Below are 14,122 nucleotides of genomic sequence, written 5' to 3'. Positions count from 1 at the left end.
ACCTTTTATAAAGCTGTGTTTCATTTGCATATGTCATCCGTTACTTTCAGGGTATTACCACCTGGAGACCTCCATGTCTTTTTTGTAGATATCTTTTTGTTTGAGGAAAACTTTCTCAATGTTGAGCCAATTGCTGCTACAAAAAGCTAGCAGATACTCACTGTTTCCATTATGCGTGCTGCTGACACATGAGGCTCTATCATACTACTCAGTCTTCACCAATTGCAATCAAGATTAGCAGTGAGGTCACTTATTAACCATTTGATATCATAGTCAAGTGTCTTGACCAGCACATACTGCAACTAGATTTAGAATTCATCTTTTTCTCCCTCTCCCTCTGTTGCTGTATAAACTTCCATGGCAGTGACTTCAGAATGCTCAGTTTTGACAACTAGCAGTGGCAATGTGATGAATGACTGACTTCCACTCAACTAATGCCTGTGCCAAACATCTGTTGAGTATGAGGCCAACAATGATAGTTGTCATGCACTTACTGCTGAGTTATCCTTGGCCTGTCTGCTATAGCTTGCTAATGCCTAAGATGTCAAATTGATAGTTTCTAATCTCTTGCAGTGGTATATTAACACCTTCAAAGACTTATACTGCAACTCCAACTCCTAAGCTAAGACCAACATAGGCATCATAGACTTTGTGAACATTATAACAGGAATATTACAAGGCTACATACTTTGCCCCTTCCTTTATCTCTTGGTTGTTGATTTCATTGGTGAGGAGAGTGATATTGGGTGCAGACGTTGCTATTTGATAGTAACAGTACTGATTGACCAATGAACAGAATGTAACCAGAGGTGTCTCAAAAGGATCTGTATTAAAACCTTAACTATTCAGTGGATTTAATAACAAATTAGATGGTGGAATTGAAAGCCATATATCCAAGTTTGCAGATAGGCAATATTGTAATCAGCACAGCTGGCAGCATCAAGTTACAAAGATACATGGGTACATTAAATGAGTGGACAAAACTATGGAAAAAGGATTTCTATTTAGGCAAATGTGAGGTCATCCATTTTGGATCTAAAAAGGTTAGTACTTTCTAAACAATAAAAAGTTTTAAACAATGGATGTCCAAAGAGACTTAAGAATTCAGGTATATAGATCATTAAAATGGCATGAACAAATACAGCAAGTCATTAAAAAAAATGGTAATGAAGACTTGTATGTTTAGAATTCAAATAAAGAAGACTGGAAGCTATGCCACAGTTAAACAAATACCTAGTTAGATAGCTCCTGGAATTCTAGGCACCACACCTTAGGAAGGATATGGTTTTGAAAGGAGTGAAGTGCATGTTCACAACAATAATACTTGGACTCTATGAATTAATTTGCACAGAATGATCAGACATACTAGGATTGCATTTCCCATAATTTAGAAGGTTAGAGATGCTTTGATTGCAGTTTTCAATGTCATAAGAGGAAATAGGTCAATGGAAATAAACTATTTGTATTAGTTGGGTGTCTAAGACTGGTGACATAGCCTAAAAAGGAAAAAAGACCTTTCAGGTGTGAAGCTAGGAAACATTTTGATACAAAGAAGTGTACAAGTTTGGAATTTTCTTTTGCTCATGATAAAAGATGCTACATCAATTACTAACATGACAAATAGATTTTTGTTAACCAAAGGGATTAAGAGGATTTACCAGACACATTCCTGGTATGGTGGGACTGATGTATGAGGAGAGGTTGAATCAGTTAGGATTATGTTCACTGGAATTCAGAAGAATAAGAGGGATCTCAGACACCTATAAAATTCTAACAGGACTAGACAAGGTAGATGCAGGAAGGATGTTCCCAATGATAGGCTGTCCACCAGCCCTAAATTTTTCCATGGACCCTAGTACATTGAAAACTGCAATCAAAGCGTCCATAACCTTCTAAATTATGGAAAGTATAATCCTAGTTGTGTGATAATTCTGAGTAAATTAATTCATATAGTCTAAGTATCTTTGTGGTAACAGTCTAAGGATATGTGGTAAACCATTTAGTACTGACATGAGGAGAAATTTGTTTACCCTAAGAGTGATGAGCCTGTAGAATTTACTCCCACAGAAAGCAGTCAAGACTTTGAAAAGGAGTTGGAGTTAGTATTTGGAGCTAAAGGGTAAGGGGGGAAAGCGAAAACAATCTACTGAGTCAAAGTTCAGCCATGACCATAATGAATGGTGGAGCAGCATTGAAGGGTTGAATGGCCTACTGCTCTTATTTTCTATGTTTCTATGGATGGACCAATGACAGGTAAATACAATTAGATTGCATATCAGCGATAATCTTATGGCCTGAACGTGAAACAAGGTCAAGGTGCATAATGGCCTATTCCTGTTCCTATATTTCTGTTAAGTGTAGGCACTGCGCAATATTATCACAGTCAAAGTGAACTCCTGAGACATTAGCAATTGGCAATGAGGAGAAGCCCCAAATCAGAGCTATATTACCCAAAATTTGTCCAACCAAGTCCACCTGAGTTTTTTGCTACTTCGAGAAGATCATATGGTTTTTGAGCGCTGTCGTCATATAAAATGATGAAAACTCACATGAGTTGCGTGAGGCTGGATGGGCCCAAAGTTTTCTCCTGCCTTTGTTGATATGTTTATAATACATAATCATGAGTAAAATGTCATAAATGGCATTTCGGATGAAGCTGTTATTCTCAACACTGTGCACTTAGCAATGGAAATCAATATTGGGGCCAATATTGATTTCACCTCCAGCTCAAAGTTGCTGAAACCAGTTCTAACTTCCTATCTGTTGCCCTCATTGCGTGAACTGAATAAGAGGGAACTACCACCTCTTCAGTGAAGGCTGTAATACATTCCTCAAATGCTCCACATCACAAGCTTCACAAATATTAAAAGGAAGAAACTTTTTGTTCTGATCTCATACTTCTTTCCTTGTTTTAAAATATTCAAAAATCTAAAATCTTGCAAATAAGATGTACTTAGGACTAACTTTTCTTTCTCATGGTAAACTATATGAACTGGCGATAAAACACACAAGTTGTGCAGCGGTGATTTTCAGGTGATGGGTCAAGTATTGACATAATAAAGTTACCGTACTAGGGTAACATTTCATGATAGCTGAATTTCTTGCGGCTTAGGGCTTCTACCGAGGACGCATTTACGTGTGAAGGACTGTCTTAATTCTTTAAAATATTGTCTGAAATTTGTTGTCATGAAACAGTAAAGAATGGGATCCAGAATGCAGTTGGTACACATCAGGCACAGGGAGATATGGTGAACATCGTTGACAGTTTTCCTGAAAGCGCAGTCGTCAGATTTCCAGAAGTTGAGGACCAAAAGCGTCCAAAGCAAATGGACCACATGGTAAGGTAGAAACGAAACCGTGTAGATGATCAGGACCATTAGCACCAACCGAGAAGCCCGGGTCTTGAACTTATTTTGCGAAGTTCGCAATGCTTTCTGGTCAGCCGATAGTATTCGAAGGATAAGGACATTGTTGGCGATGACCACGACAAAACTAAGGACAAAACCCAGCTCCATGAGCATATGTATAACGATTACTTGTGTTTTGGTATTTTTTGCTTCATGACTTTCAAAACATCTTTCATTGCTAGTGTTTGTTTTGATGAGGTAATCTTCATGATTGATTACAATCGGTAAAGAAAAGCAAACTGTTAACGTCCAGATTAAAGCAGTTAAAACTGAGCCTCTCACAATCTGTCTGGACTGAGCTGCCGTTACCGGCTGTGAGACCGCGCGGTAACGAATAAAGCTGATGGCAGCCAGAAAGAAGATGGTATTATATGTGTTGATGTAGAACAGCGATCCCCATAGGCTGCACACGAAGCTGGTGAAGATCCAATTGCCTTTGCGATAATAGTAATCAATCCAGAGAGGAAGAAATGTAACAAATAGGAGATCGGCCACTGTTAGACTTATCATGTAGATCTTAGCTTCAGTCAGTTCCTTTTTCTTGCATATTAAAAAATAAAGTGCTGCAACGTTTTCCGGGACTCCCACTATAACTATAAAGCTGTAAAAAATTGCGGAAACCGTGTAAGTAACTTCAGATGTATCGTAAAACTGTTTCTCGTTGCAGTTTTCAAAATTTGTTGAGATAGTCATTGTAACCGTCGAAACGTTTGTATCACTCGATGCTAATACTTCTTATTAAACATTCGTAGATTTTATTGCGAGGAGAAAGTTACAAGTCACTTTTTGGAAGTTTCCAAGTCGAGTCTTCACAGTCTTGAGGGTTTTTAAAATATTGTCTGCGGTGCAGGTCAACGAGATTTCCGTGAATTTGACCTTGTTAAATAAACAGTGCAACCGATTTCACATTCACAGTCAGCTCAACGCAGGTACTTGCACTGTTCACACTTGTACATCATTCAATTACAGTGTCTCTGGTATATATACATATATATATAAAGACAAAGAATGCAGGATTCTCAGCAATTTTGGCAGCTCCGTGTGGAAAATTAGAGCTTCAATTATCTGACCTTTCTGTAGAATTCCCTCTGGAAAGTCCAGCAGCACATTTTCAATGTGGACAGCTCTGCGCTTCTCTGCTCAGTGCAAATGAAAGCAACCTATACCTGCGGGTCCGTTTATCTGATGGGACATGACGCTGATTAACGTTCAGATACACTTACAGGGTTAATACCAAGAAAATTGTCAGGAGCTTATCTCAAAATGTTGCTGACTCACCCTCGCTGAGGTTCTATTCTAGCAATCTTCAGTTTTCTGACTTGTCACCGGATCTGATATGATACGGGAAGTTAGATATTTCATCAGTCAAAACCCAGCTTTTCAGAGTTTAAAAGTAAATTGGTGTGCTGGGATTTGCAGGAAGGGGACAATACAATAGGTTGGCTCTTGCTGTGCTAAGAGAAAGTGAGGACTGCAGATGCTGGAGATTTCAGAGTGGAGAGTGTGGTGCTGGAAAGGCACAGCAGGTCAGGCAGCATCCCAGGAGCAGGAGAGTCCATGTTTAGGGCAAGAGCCCTTCATCAGGAATGAGGCTTGTGAACCAAAGGGGTATACAGATAAATGGGAGAGGGTGGGGCTGGAGGGAAGGGAGCTGAGAGTTTGCAGGCAAATATGTAGACGGAGGTGCGGCTAATAGTGATAGATCAAGAGGAGGGTGGAGCGGTAGGCAGGAAGAAAGATTGACAAGTGGGACAGGACATGAGGGCAGTACCCAGTTGGAATGTTGGAACTGGTATAAGGTGGGCAGAGGAGAGATGAGGAAACTGGTGAAATCCACATTGATGCTGTGGGGTTGGAGGGTCCCAAGGTGGAAGATGAGGCATTCTTCCTCCAGGCGTCAGGTGGTAAGGGAGTGGTGATGGAGAAGGCCCAGGACCTGCATGTCCTTGGCAGAGAGGGAGGGGGAATTGAAGTGTTCGGCCCCAAACACTTTTCCACGTCCCAATACTGCTCCACAGTTCTTGACTGGGAATTCTGTTCAGTGCTTCTTCAGAAATATTGAGTGCAGCATCCAACAGATTTCCAGCAGAGTGCAAGGCAGTGGGAGATTTCAAATACTCCTTTCATAGCACTAACTGCAACATAGGAAGTTTAAACATTCAAAGAAAATGGGTGTGCTCGTTAGAAAATAGGTAGGGTGGTAACTTGGGTAAGTTAAATGGAAAAGTGAGAAGATGGGTAGGTTGGCAGGTCAGTGGGGTAAGTAAGTTGGAGGCTATTTGGATCAGGAGGGCTAGTCAGGTTAGGTTGGATTGGGTGAGGGAGGATGTTGGATGCTGGGAGGTAGATCTGGTCAGGCAGCTAGTCAGGGTTATATTGGTCAAGAGGGCAAGAAAGGTCAGGCAGCTGGTCAGAGTATTGGTGACAGTCAGATGGCTAAGTTGAGTTGGGAGGGATATCAGGTTAGAGGTGAGTCAGGTTGCATTGGGGTTATCAGGTGTTGAGAGGGTAATCAGATCTAGTCTGGATTAGCATAGTCAGGAATGGGAAAAGTTTAGAGGCATATGGGCTACGTGCAGGCAAACGACACTAGTTCAGTTTTGGAAACTTAGTTGGCATGGATGAGTTCGGCTAAAGAGTGTGATTCCATGCTATATGATTCTATGACTCTAAGGGGTTTGTCCCACGATTGGTATTCTTAGCGGAGGGAACAAGGAGCAACAAACACCCACAGTATGGACTGTACCACACCACAAGAAATGTGGAGTGTAACATTCACTACGGAGCAATGAGTGTAACTACAGGAGCAAGAAACTGTGCATTTCAGAATGAGTCTACTTAAGTTCAGATGTAGAAGCAATAATTTGACTCAAATAGATAATTGATGGGATTCTTTGGAGAGATTTGTTTTTGAAACTAACTAGACAGTTGTTTTAGACATAAGAAATATGATTTTGATCACCAGAAAATGGACTTATGTAACCGTGGTAAAACCTTGAATGATAATGTGCACCATGAGCTGTTGTCCATAGTCTTAAACATTTCTAACATAACCCTGCCCTGACATACTCAAGCACTGTATATTATTTTAATGGGTCAGTTAATGATAAAAGTAGTTGAGCTGAATGGTGGGACATTTGTGACCCAGGGAAAGAACAGGCTGAATGTGACCTGATAATGATGCTGCTGGAGTATTCAATACAGGGACCTCAATAGTGAATTAAATTGATTTAGCTACTGTGGACCAAAATTCTAAGTTCACAGCTTAGGAAAATCTTACAAATGAAAGCAGGTGAAGGATTTAAGATGTCCAATTAGGTATAGACCAAGACTTGACAGGAATAGTTCAGGGCTTGATTACTGTACTAGAAGATCATATGGGCATTACTAATAAATTAATTAGAATTGCCAAAAACATTTCAGATGTGCAAGTAAGGACAATGTTTGCAATACCTATGGGTCTTGAGTACTTAGAATCATAGAGATGTATAGCATGGAAACAGACCCTTCAGACCAACTCAACCATGCCGACCAGATATCCTAAATTAATCGAGCCCCATTTGTCAGTACTTGGCCCATATCCCTTACATCCTATTCATATACCCATCCAGATGCCTTTTAATTGTTGTAATTGTACCAACCTCCACCACTTCTTCTGGCAGCTCATTCCATACATGCACCACTTTTTGCTTGAAAAAGTTGCCCCTTACATCCCTTTTAAATCTTTCCCTTCTCACCCTAAACCTATGCCCTCTAGTTCTGGACTCTAGTTCAACCCAGGAAAAATACCTTGTATATTTATCCTATGCAAGCCTCTCCTGATTTTCTAAACCTCTAAATCGTCACCCCTCAGCCATCGATGCTCCAGGTAAAACAGCCCTAGCCTATTCAGCCTCTTCTTATAGCTCAAACCCTCCAATCCTTGTAAATCTTTTTTGAACACTTTCAAGTTTCACAACATGTTTCCAATGGGAGGCAGACCAGAATTGCACACAATATTCCAAAAGTGGCCTAATCAATGTTGTGTACAGCTAGAACATGACCTCCCAACTCCTATACCCAATGTTCTGACCAATAAGGGAAAGCATACTAAACACCTTCTTCACTATCTTATTTACGTAAAACTCCACTTTCAAGGAACAATGAACCTACAGTCCACAGCCTCTTTGTTCAGCAACACTCCCCAGGATCTTACCATTAAATGTATAAGTTCTGCCCTGATTTGCCTTTCCAAAATGCCATGATGTGGAGGTGCCAGCATTCAACTGGGATGGACAAAGTTAAAAATCACACAACACCAGGATATAGTTCAACAGGTTTATTTGGAAGTACCAGCCTTTGGAGCGCTACTCCTTCGTCAGGTAGCTAGTGGGGCTAGTTACTTGATGAAGGAACAGCACTCCAAAAGTTTGTACTTCCAAATAAACCTGTTGGACTATAACCTGGTGTTGTGCGATTTTTAACCTTTTCCAAAATGCAGCACCTCACATCTTCCTTAACATCAGGTGTAAGCAACACTGTCAAGTAGTATTAACAAAAATATTCTAGAGAGACCTTGGCTTCAAGACAGCTTTAGACATGAGAAAGTGATTGACACTGATAGGGAAAGGGGAAAAGGATCTCAGATAAGATTAACTGTTTCCTGAACAGGTGAAGGAGACATCAGCAACATTAACCTATGACCTAAAATAGACAACTGTATCTTAGGTGTTTATAAAGCAAACTTAGAATTTGGATAATGAGACACTTACATGAGCAAAAATGTAGAAAGGTACTCAATTTTTTCTGAATTCTTCAGTCTTGCTGCAATCTACTGGAGTGATACTCTCACTGCATCACTTGAATATAACTGTCGTAAACCTGTACTCAGACTCTGATGGTTGGTTATTAGAAGTTACAACACATAGAAATAAGGAAGAGCTGGCTAAGATTATTTGCAACAATAGGCTAATAAGCGTAAAAGTTAAAAAAAAAGAAACATTATATTCCATTAAAAAACAAAATCTCAATGAGAATGATCCATCTGTGGTTAATCAGGTAAGTCAGGGATGGTGTCAGCTTACAAGAAGAGACTGTGATGTAGAATAGTAATAAGCCTGAGGATTTGGAAAGTTTTAAACACCACCAAAGAACAACTAAAAGCTTGATACAAAAGAAACAAATATTGCAATCTTTGATCATTTGATTTTTTTAGAAAAACCACCATCAAGACCAGAAATTCAACTGGACTTGTCACATAAATACAGTGGCTACAAGAGCAGGTCAGAGGCTAGGAAATCTGCAGCAAGTAACACACCTTCTGACTCCGCAAAACCTATCTATCATCTACAAGGCACAAGTCAGGAGTGTGTTGGAATACTCCCCACTTGCCTGATAGGTGCAGCTCCAACAACATTCAAGAATCTTGACATCATCCAGGACAAAGCAGCCCGTTTGATTGGCATCACATCCACAAGCATCCATTCCCTCCACCATCAACCCTCATTAACAGGACTGGGTACTAGCTAGAAGATGCACTGCAAATACTACCAAAGATCCTAAGATAGCACCTTCCAAACCCATGACCAGTTCCATCTGCAAGGACAAGGACAGCAGATACATGGGAACAACACCTTTCGCAAATTCTCCTCCAAGTCACTTATCTGCTGACTTGGAAAAATATCACTGTCCCTTCACTGTCGATGGGTCAAAATCCTGGAATTCCCTCCCTAAGGGCTTTGTGTGTCAACCAACAGCATGTCAGTTGCAATGTTTCAAGAAGGCAGCTCACCTCCACTTTCTTAAGGCCACTAGGGACAGAGCCAATGCTGGCGAGCCAATGATGTGCACGTTCCACAAGTGAGTTTAAATAAGCCTGGAATTAGTTTACTGCAAGTTAAAGAGATAAATGAAGTTGATATGAGTTTCTGTTCTATATACTCAAAAGGGAAAGTGAATTTCTTGGACTTTAAAAGAAATTAGAAACTTTTATTTTCAAGGCAACATTAACAATAAACAGCCTGGGTGTTTTATGAATTTCTGATGAAGGAGCAGCGCTCCGAAAGCTTGTACTTCAAATTAAACCTGTTGGACTATAACCGGGTGTTGTGTGATTTTTAACTTTGTCCACCCCAGTCCAACACTGGCACTTCCACATTGTGAAAATACTTGGCAATGAAAAGATGGGTTTTAATCATGTTCAGTTATTGGCACAATAAAGTTAAAGTGGTCAGATATAAGAAGGAATTTTCAGCTGAGAGACAGGTTTTATAATAAAAAACCTTGGAAAGACAAGGACTGATTAGGGATAGTCAACATGGCTTTGTGCGTGGGAAATCATGTCTCACTAACTTGATTGATTTTTTTGAAGAAATAACAGAGGATTAATGAGGAGAGAGTGTTGGATTTGATCTACATGTAAGGCATTTAACAAGGTTCCTCATGGGAGACTGGTTAGCAAAGTTAGATCTCATGAAATACAGGGAGAACTAGCCATTTGGATACAGAACTGGCTCAAAGGTAGAAGACAGAGGGTGGTGGTGGAGGGTTGTTTTTCAGACTGGAGGCCTCTGACCAGCGGTGTGCCACAAGGATTGGTGCTGTGTCCACTGCCTTTTGTCATTTATATAAATGATTTGGATGTGAGCATAAGAGGTATAGTTTGTAAGTTTGCAGATGACATCAAAATTGGAGGTGTAGTGGACAGCAAAGAAGGTTACCTCAGCATACAACGGGATCCTGATCAGATGGGCCAATGGGTTGAGAAGTGGCAGATGGAGTTTAATTTAGATAAACGTGAGGTGCTGCATGTTGGAAAGGCAAATCCGGACAAGACTTATACACATAATGGTAAGGTGCTGGGGAGTGTTACTGACAAAAGAGACCTTGGAGTGCAGGTTCATAGCTCCTTGAAAGTGGAGTCGCAGGTAGATAGGATAGTGAAGAAGGCATTTGGTATGCTTTCCTTTATTGGTCAGAACATTGAATATAGGAGTTGAGAGGTCATGTTGTGGCTGTACAGGACATTGGTTAGACCACTTTTGGAATATTGTGTGCAGTTCTGGTCTCCCTGCCATAGGAAGGATTTAGATTAGATTACTTACAGTGTGGAAACAGGCCCTTCGGCCCAACAAGTCCACACCGACCTGCCGAAGCACAACCCACCCATACCCCTACATTTACCCCTATACCTAACACTATGGGCAATTTAGCATGGCCAATTCACCTGACCTGCACATCTTTGGACTGTGGGAGGAAACCGGAGCACCCGGAGAAAACCCACGCAGACACGGGGAGAACGTGCAAACTCCACACAGTCAGTCGCCTGAGGCGGGAATTGAACCCGGGTCTCTGGCGCTGTGAGGCAGCAGTGCTAACCACTGTGCCACCGTGCTGCCCACAAACTTGAAAGGGTTCAAAAAAGATTTTCAAAGATGTTGCCAGGGTTGGAGGATTTGAGCTATAGAGAGAGGCTGAACAGGCTAAGGCTGTTTTCTCTGGAGTGTCAGAGGCTGAGGGGTGACCTTATACAGCTTTATAAAATCATGAGGGGCAAGGATAGGGTAAATAGACAAGGTATTTTCTTTGGGTTGAGGGAATCCAGAACTAGAGGGCATGAGTTTAGGTGAGAAGGGAAAGATTTAAAAGGGACGTAAGGGGCAACTTTTCCATGCAAAGGGTGATGCATGTATGGAATGAGCTGCCAGAGGAAGTGGTGGAGGATGGTACATTTACAACATTTAAAGGGCATCGGGATGTGTATATGAATAGGAAGGGTAAACCCATCCTATTGGGCCAAGTGCTGGCAACTGGGACTAGATTAATTTATGATATCTGGTGGGCATGGACGAGTTGGACCGAAGGGTCTGTTTCTGTGCTGTACAACTCTGTAACTGTATAACTAACGAATTAAATTATATTTTGTTTAATTATGATTAATTGTAAAATAGATTCATAGCAAGTAATTCATATTGCTGTTTTGTGGCTCAAGCTAATATAAATTTAACACATGTAAGAATGTTTTGAGAAAGAAAAGCTTTCATTTAAAGATATGGCTGTTGCTGGAATTGGTGATAAAGGAGGAGATAATTGAACACTTGGAGCAACAAAGATTCATTCACCAATGTCAGCATGGTTTCATGAAGGGCACGTCATGCTTAACAAACTTGCTGGAGGTGTTTGAGAATGAAACCAGCAATGTGGATAATGGGGATCTGGTGGATGTAGTACATCTGGACCTCCAGACGGCATTTGGCAAGGTGGGGGGAGGGGGTGGGGGTGGGAAGGCAGTAAGAGTAGAGAATTGGCTTGGATAGAAGATTGGTTGACGGACAGAAAGCAAAGGGTTGGGATAAAAGGGTCTTTTGCTGGATGGTAAACCGTAAGCAGTGAGGACCACAGGGTTCAGTTCTCAGACCTCACCTATTTACAATTTACAGAAATGATCTGCAAGCAGGGCCAAAGTTTAACACAGCAAAGCTCACGGATTATTCTAAAATAGGTGGGAATGCAGGCAGGGATTAGGAGAAAAAGAGTTTACAGATGGATGTTGGTAGGCTAGAAAAATGGGACATAATCTAACAGATGGATTTTAATGTGCATAAGTGTGAGGTTATCCATTTTGTCCAGAAACATAAAAGGGCAAAATATTATTTAAATGGGAAGCAGATTCAAAGTATCAGTGCAGAGAGATCTGGGTATCCTTGTGCATGAATCACAGAAAGTGAATAAAGGCAAATGAAATCCTGGCATTTATTGTAAAAGGACTATAAAAATAAAGAAGTGTTATTACAATGAAATAAGGATTGGTGAGACTACACCTGGAATATTGTGTCCAGTTTTGGCTTCCTTACTTGAGGAAAGATGTGCTGGTACTGGAGGTAGTCCAGAGGATTCATTCCAGGGATGAAAGAGCTGTCGTACAAGGAGCTGCTGAACAGCTTGCTATTAAACTCACTGGAGTTCAGACAAATGAGTAGAAATCTGATTGAGGCGTATAAAATGCTAGAGGGGATTGATAAGGTGGATGTTAAACAGATGTTCCTACTTGTGGGATGGTCTAGAAGAAGAGGTCACAGACATTGACTGAGAGGAGGTAGGTTCAAAACTGAGATGAGGAGAAAACTACTTCTCTCAGAGTCTGTGGAACTCACTGCCCCAGAGTGCAGTGGGGGCAGAATTAATCAACAGATTCATGAAAGAAACTGGGATATTTCTGATGAAAAGTGGGATAAAGGGCTATGGGGAGCAGGCAGAAAAATGGAGTTGGGACCAGAATAAAATCAGCCATGATCATGTTAAAAAGCAGAATGGGTTCAAAGGGCTTAATTGCCTGTTTTGTTCCTAATTCCTGTGTTCCCACATTTGAAACTAGCAACTTAATAGGTATCAACAGTATTGTGGAGTCTCACATGATTCTGGAATTGCTGGCAACTGGCATTGAAAGGCTGCTTCAAGCTCCTTGTCATTGCGCACCTACCCCAGCTGGAGAGAGGGGGAATTCGTCTTATTAATGTAACTCCCATAGCATGTACCAGCAACCTGCATGGCTAGCATTCTGCATGTTTATTTGATTAAGCCAGCAAAAAGGAAGGGGCCAGTCCTCAGGCCAGTTGAGGGCAGGGGAGGGGTATCCTAGCACCATCAATCCAGGTATAGTGATTTGGCTATGTCTGTTGTCTGCTCACACTCAGGGGATATTCTGATTACATTCTGAGAAGTGGGCAATGGTCAGTTCTTTCAGGCCAGATCCACTGGTCAGGGAATCACATATCATCTATCAGGGAGTTGCAAACACAGGGGTCGGGAATCTGGTCTGTCATTAAAGTTGATCAGAAATATGGGGTGAATACAGTCCTGGGGATTAAGAAGAATGCAAGGGATGGTCCCTGTCCACTGCGAGTTATGTTACCTGCCATTACTCGCTCTTCTTTAAATGAAAAATGCAACTGGAAAATGATTGGAACAACATCCAGGACAGATGGAGCTGGTGTGATTTTGATGGACAAATGTATGAAGGGAATATCTGCTGGTCCCTAGGACAGAGAAGGGGGAAATGCACAAAACAGGCATTTGCAAACTACTCTTACTGTTCCTTTGCAATTGTTTCATTTCTCTTCTGTAATGCATGCAGAGTAAATGTGCTTAGGGCCTAATGCGGTTCACAGATGATTTGCACCATGCCATTGGTTTTTGTAAATTTAACATTGTGGCTAACTTCAGTATCATTGAAATGTGAACGACTAAAAAAGAGGCCAATCACAGGCAAAGGCAACTCATCACTTGTGTAATTTCCAAGGAAGCCATGGGACATGGAGATTATTGTTTCATCATCTGTCATGTAAATTTAATAATTGTCTGTACTGAATTAAATGAGAAGTTGAATGATTTGAGTCATAGAGTCCTATAGCACAGAGACAGGCCCTTTGGCCCAAACTGGTCCATGCCGACCAAAATGTCCATCAACGCTAACCCCATTTCCCTGCACTTGGCCCATATCTTTCTAAACTTTTCATATCCATGTATTTGTCCAAATGCCTTTTAAATTTTGTTAATGTACCCGCATCCACCTCTTCCACTGGCAGCTCATTCCATATGTGTACCACCCTCTGTGTAAAAACATTCACCCTCGGGTTCCCTTTTATTCTTCCCCCTTAACATTCAACTGATGCTCTCTAGTCCTTGATTCTCCAACCCTGGGAAAAAGACTGAGAGCATGATATTATACACTTCTATAA

The 14,122-nt window shown here is 41.1% G+C and overlaps 1 protein-coding gene across 1 annotated transcript; it reads right to left on the bottom strand.

Annotated features, from left to right (window-relative positions):
• Nucleotides 1–2,893: 2,893 nt before the first annotated feature.
• On the bottom strand, nucleotides 2,894–4,561 carry LOC122553240 (platelet-activating factor receptor-like). The gene has a single exon (XM_043696824.2). It carries the CDS (start codon nucleotides 4,098–4,100, stop codon nucleotides 3,084–3,086), a length of 1,017 nt encoding a protein of 338 aa, XP_043552759.1. The 5' UTR covers nucleotides 4,101–4,561; the 3' UTR covers nucleotides 2,894–3,083.
• Between the last annotated feature and the right edge of the window lie 9,561 nt (nucleotides 4,562–14,122).

Source organism: Chiloscyllium plagiosum, unplaced genomic scaffold (genome assembly GCF_037043375.1).
Source record: "Chiloscyllium plagiosum isolate Xiang-an unplaced genomic scaffold, Cpla_swu_hap1 HiC_scaffold_10, whole genome shotgun sequence".
In the NCBI taxonomy this organism is placed as follows: domain Eukaryota; kingdom Metazoa; phylum Chordata; class Chondrichthyes; order Orectolobiformes; family Hemiscylliidae; genus Chiloscyllium; species Chiloscyllium plagiosum.
Note: the sequence above shows the minus strand (reverse complement) of the source record. Positions and strands in the feature narration are given on the sequence as shown.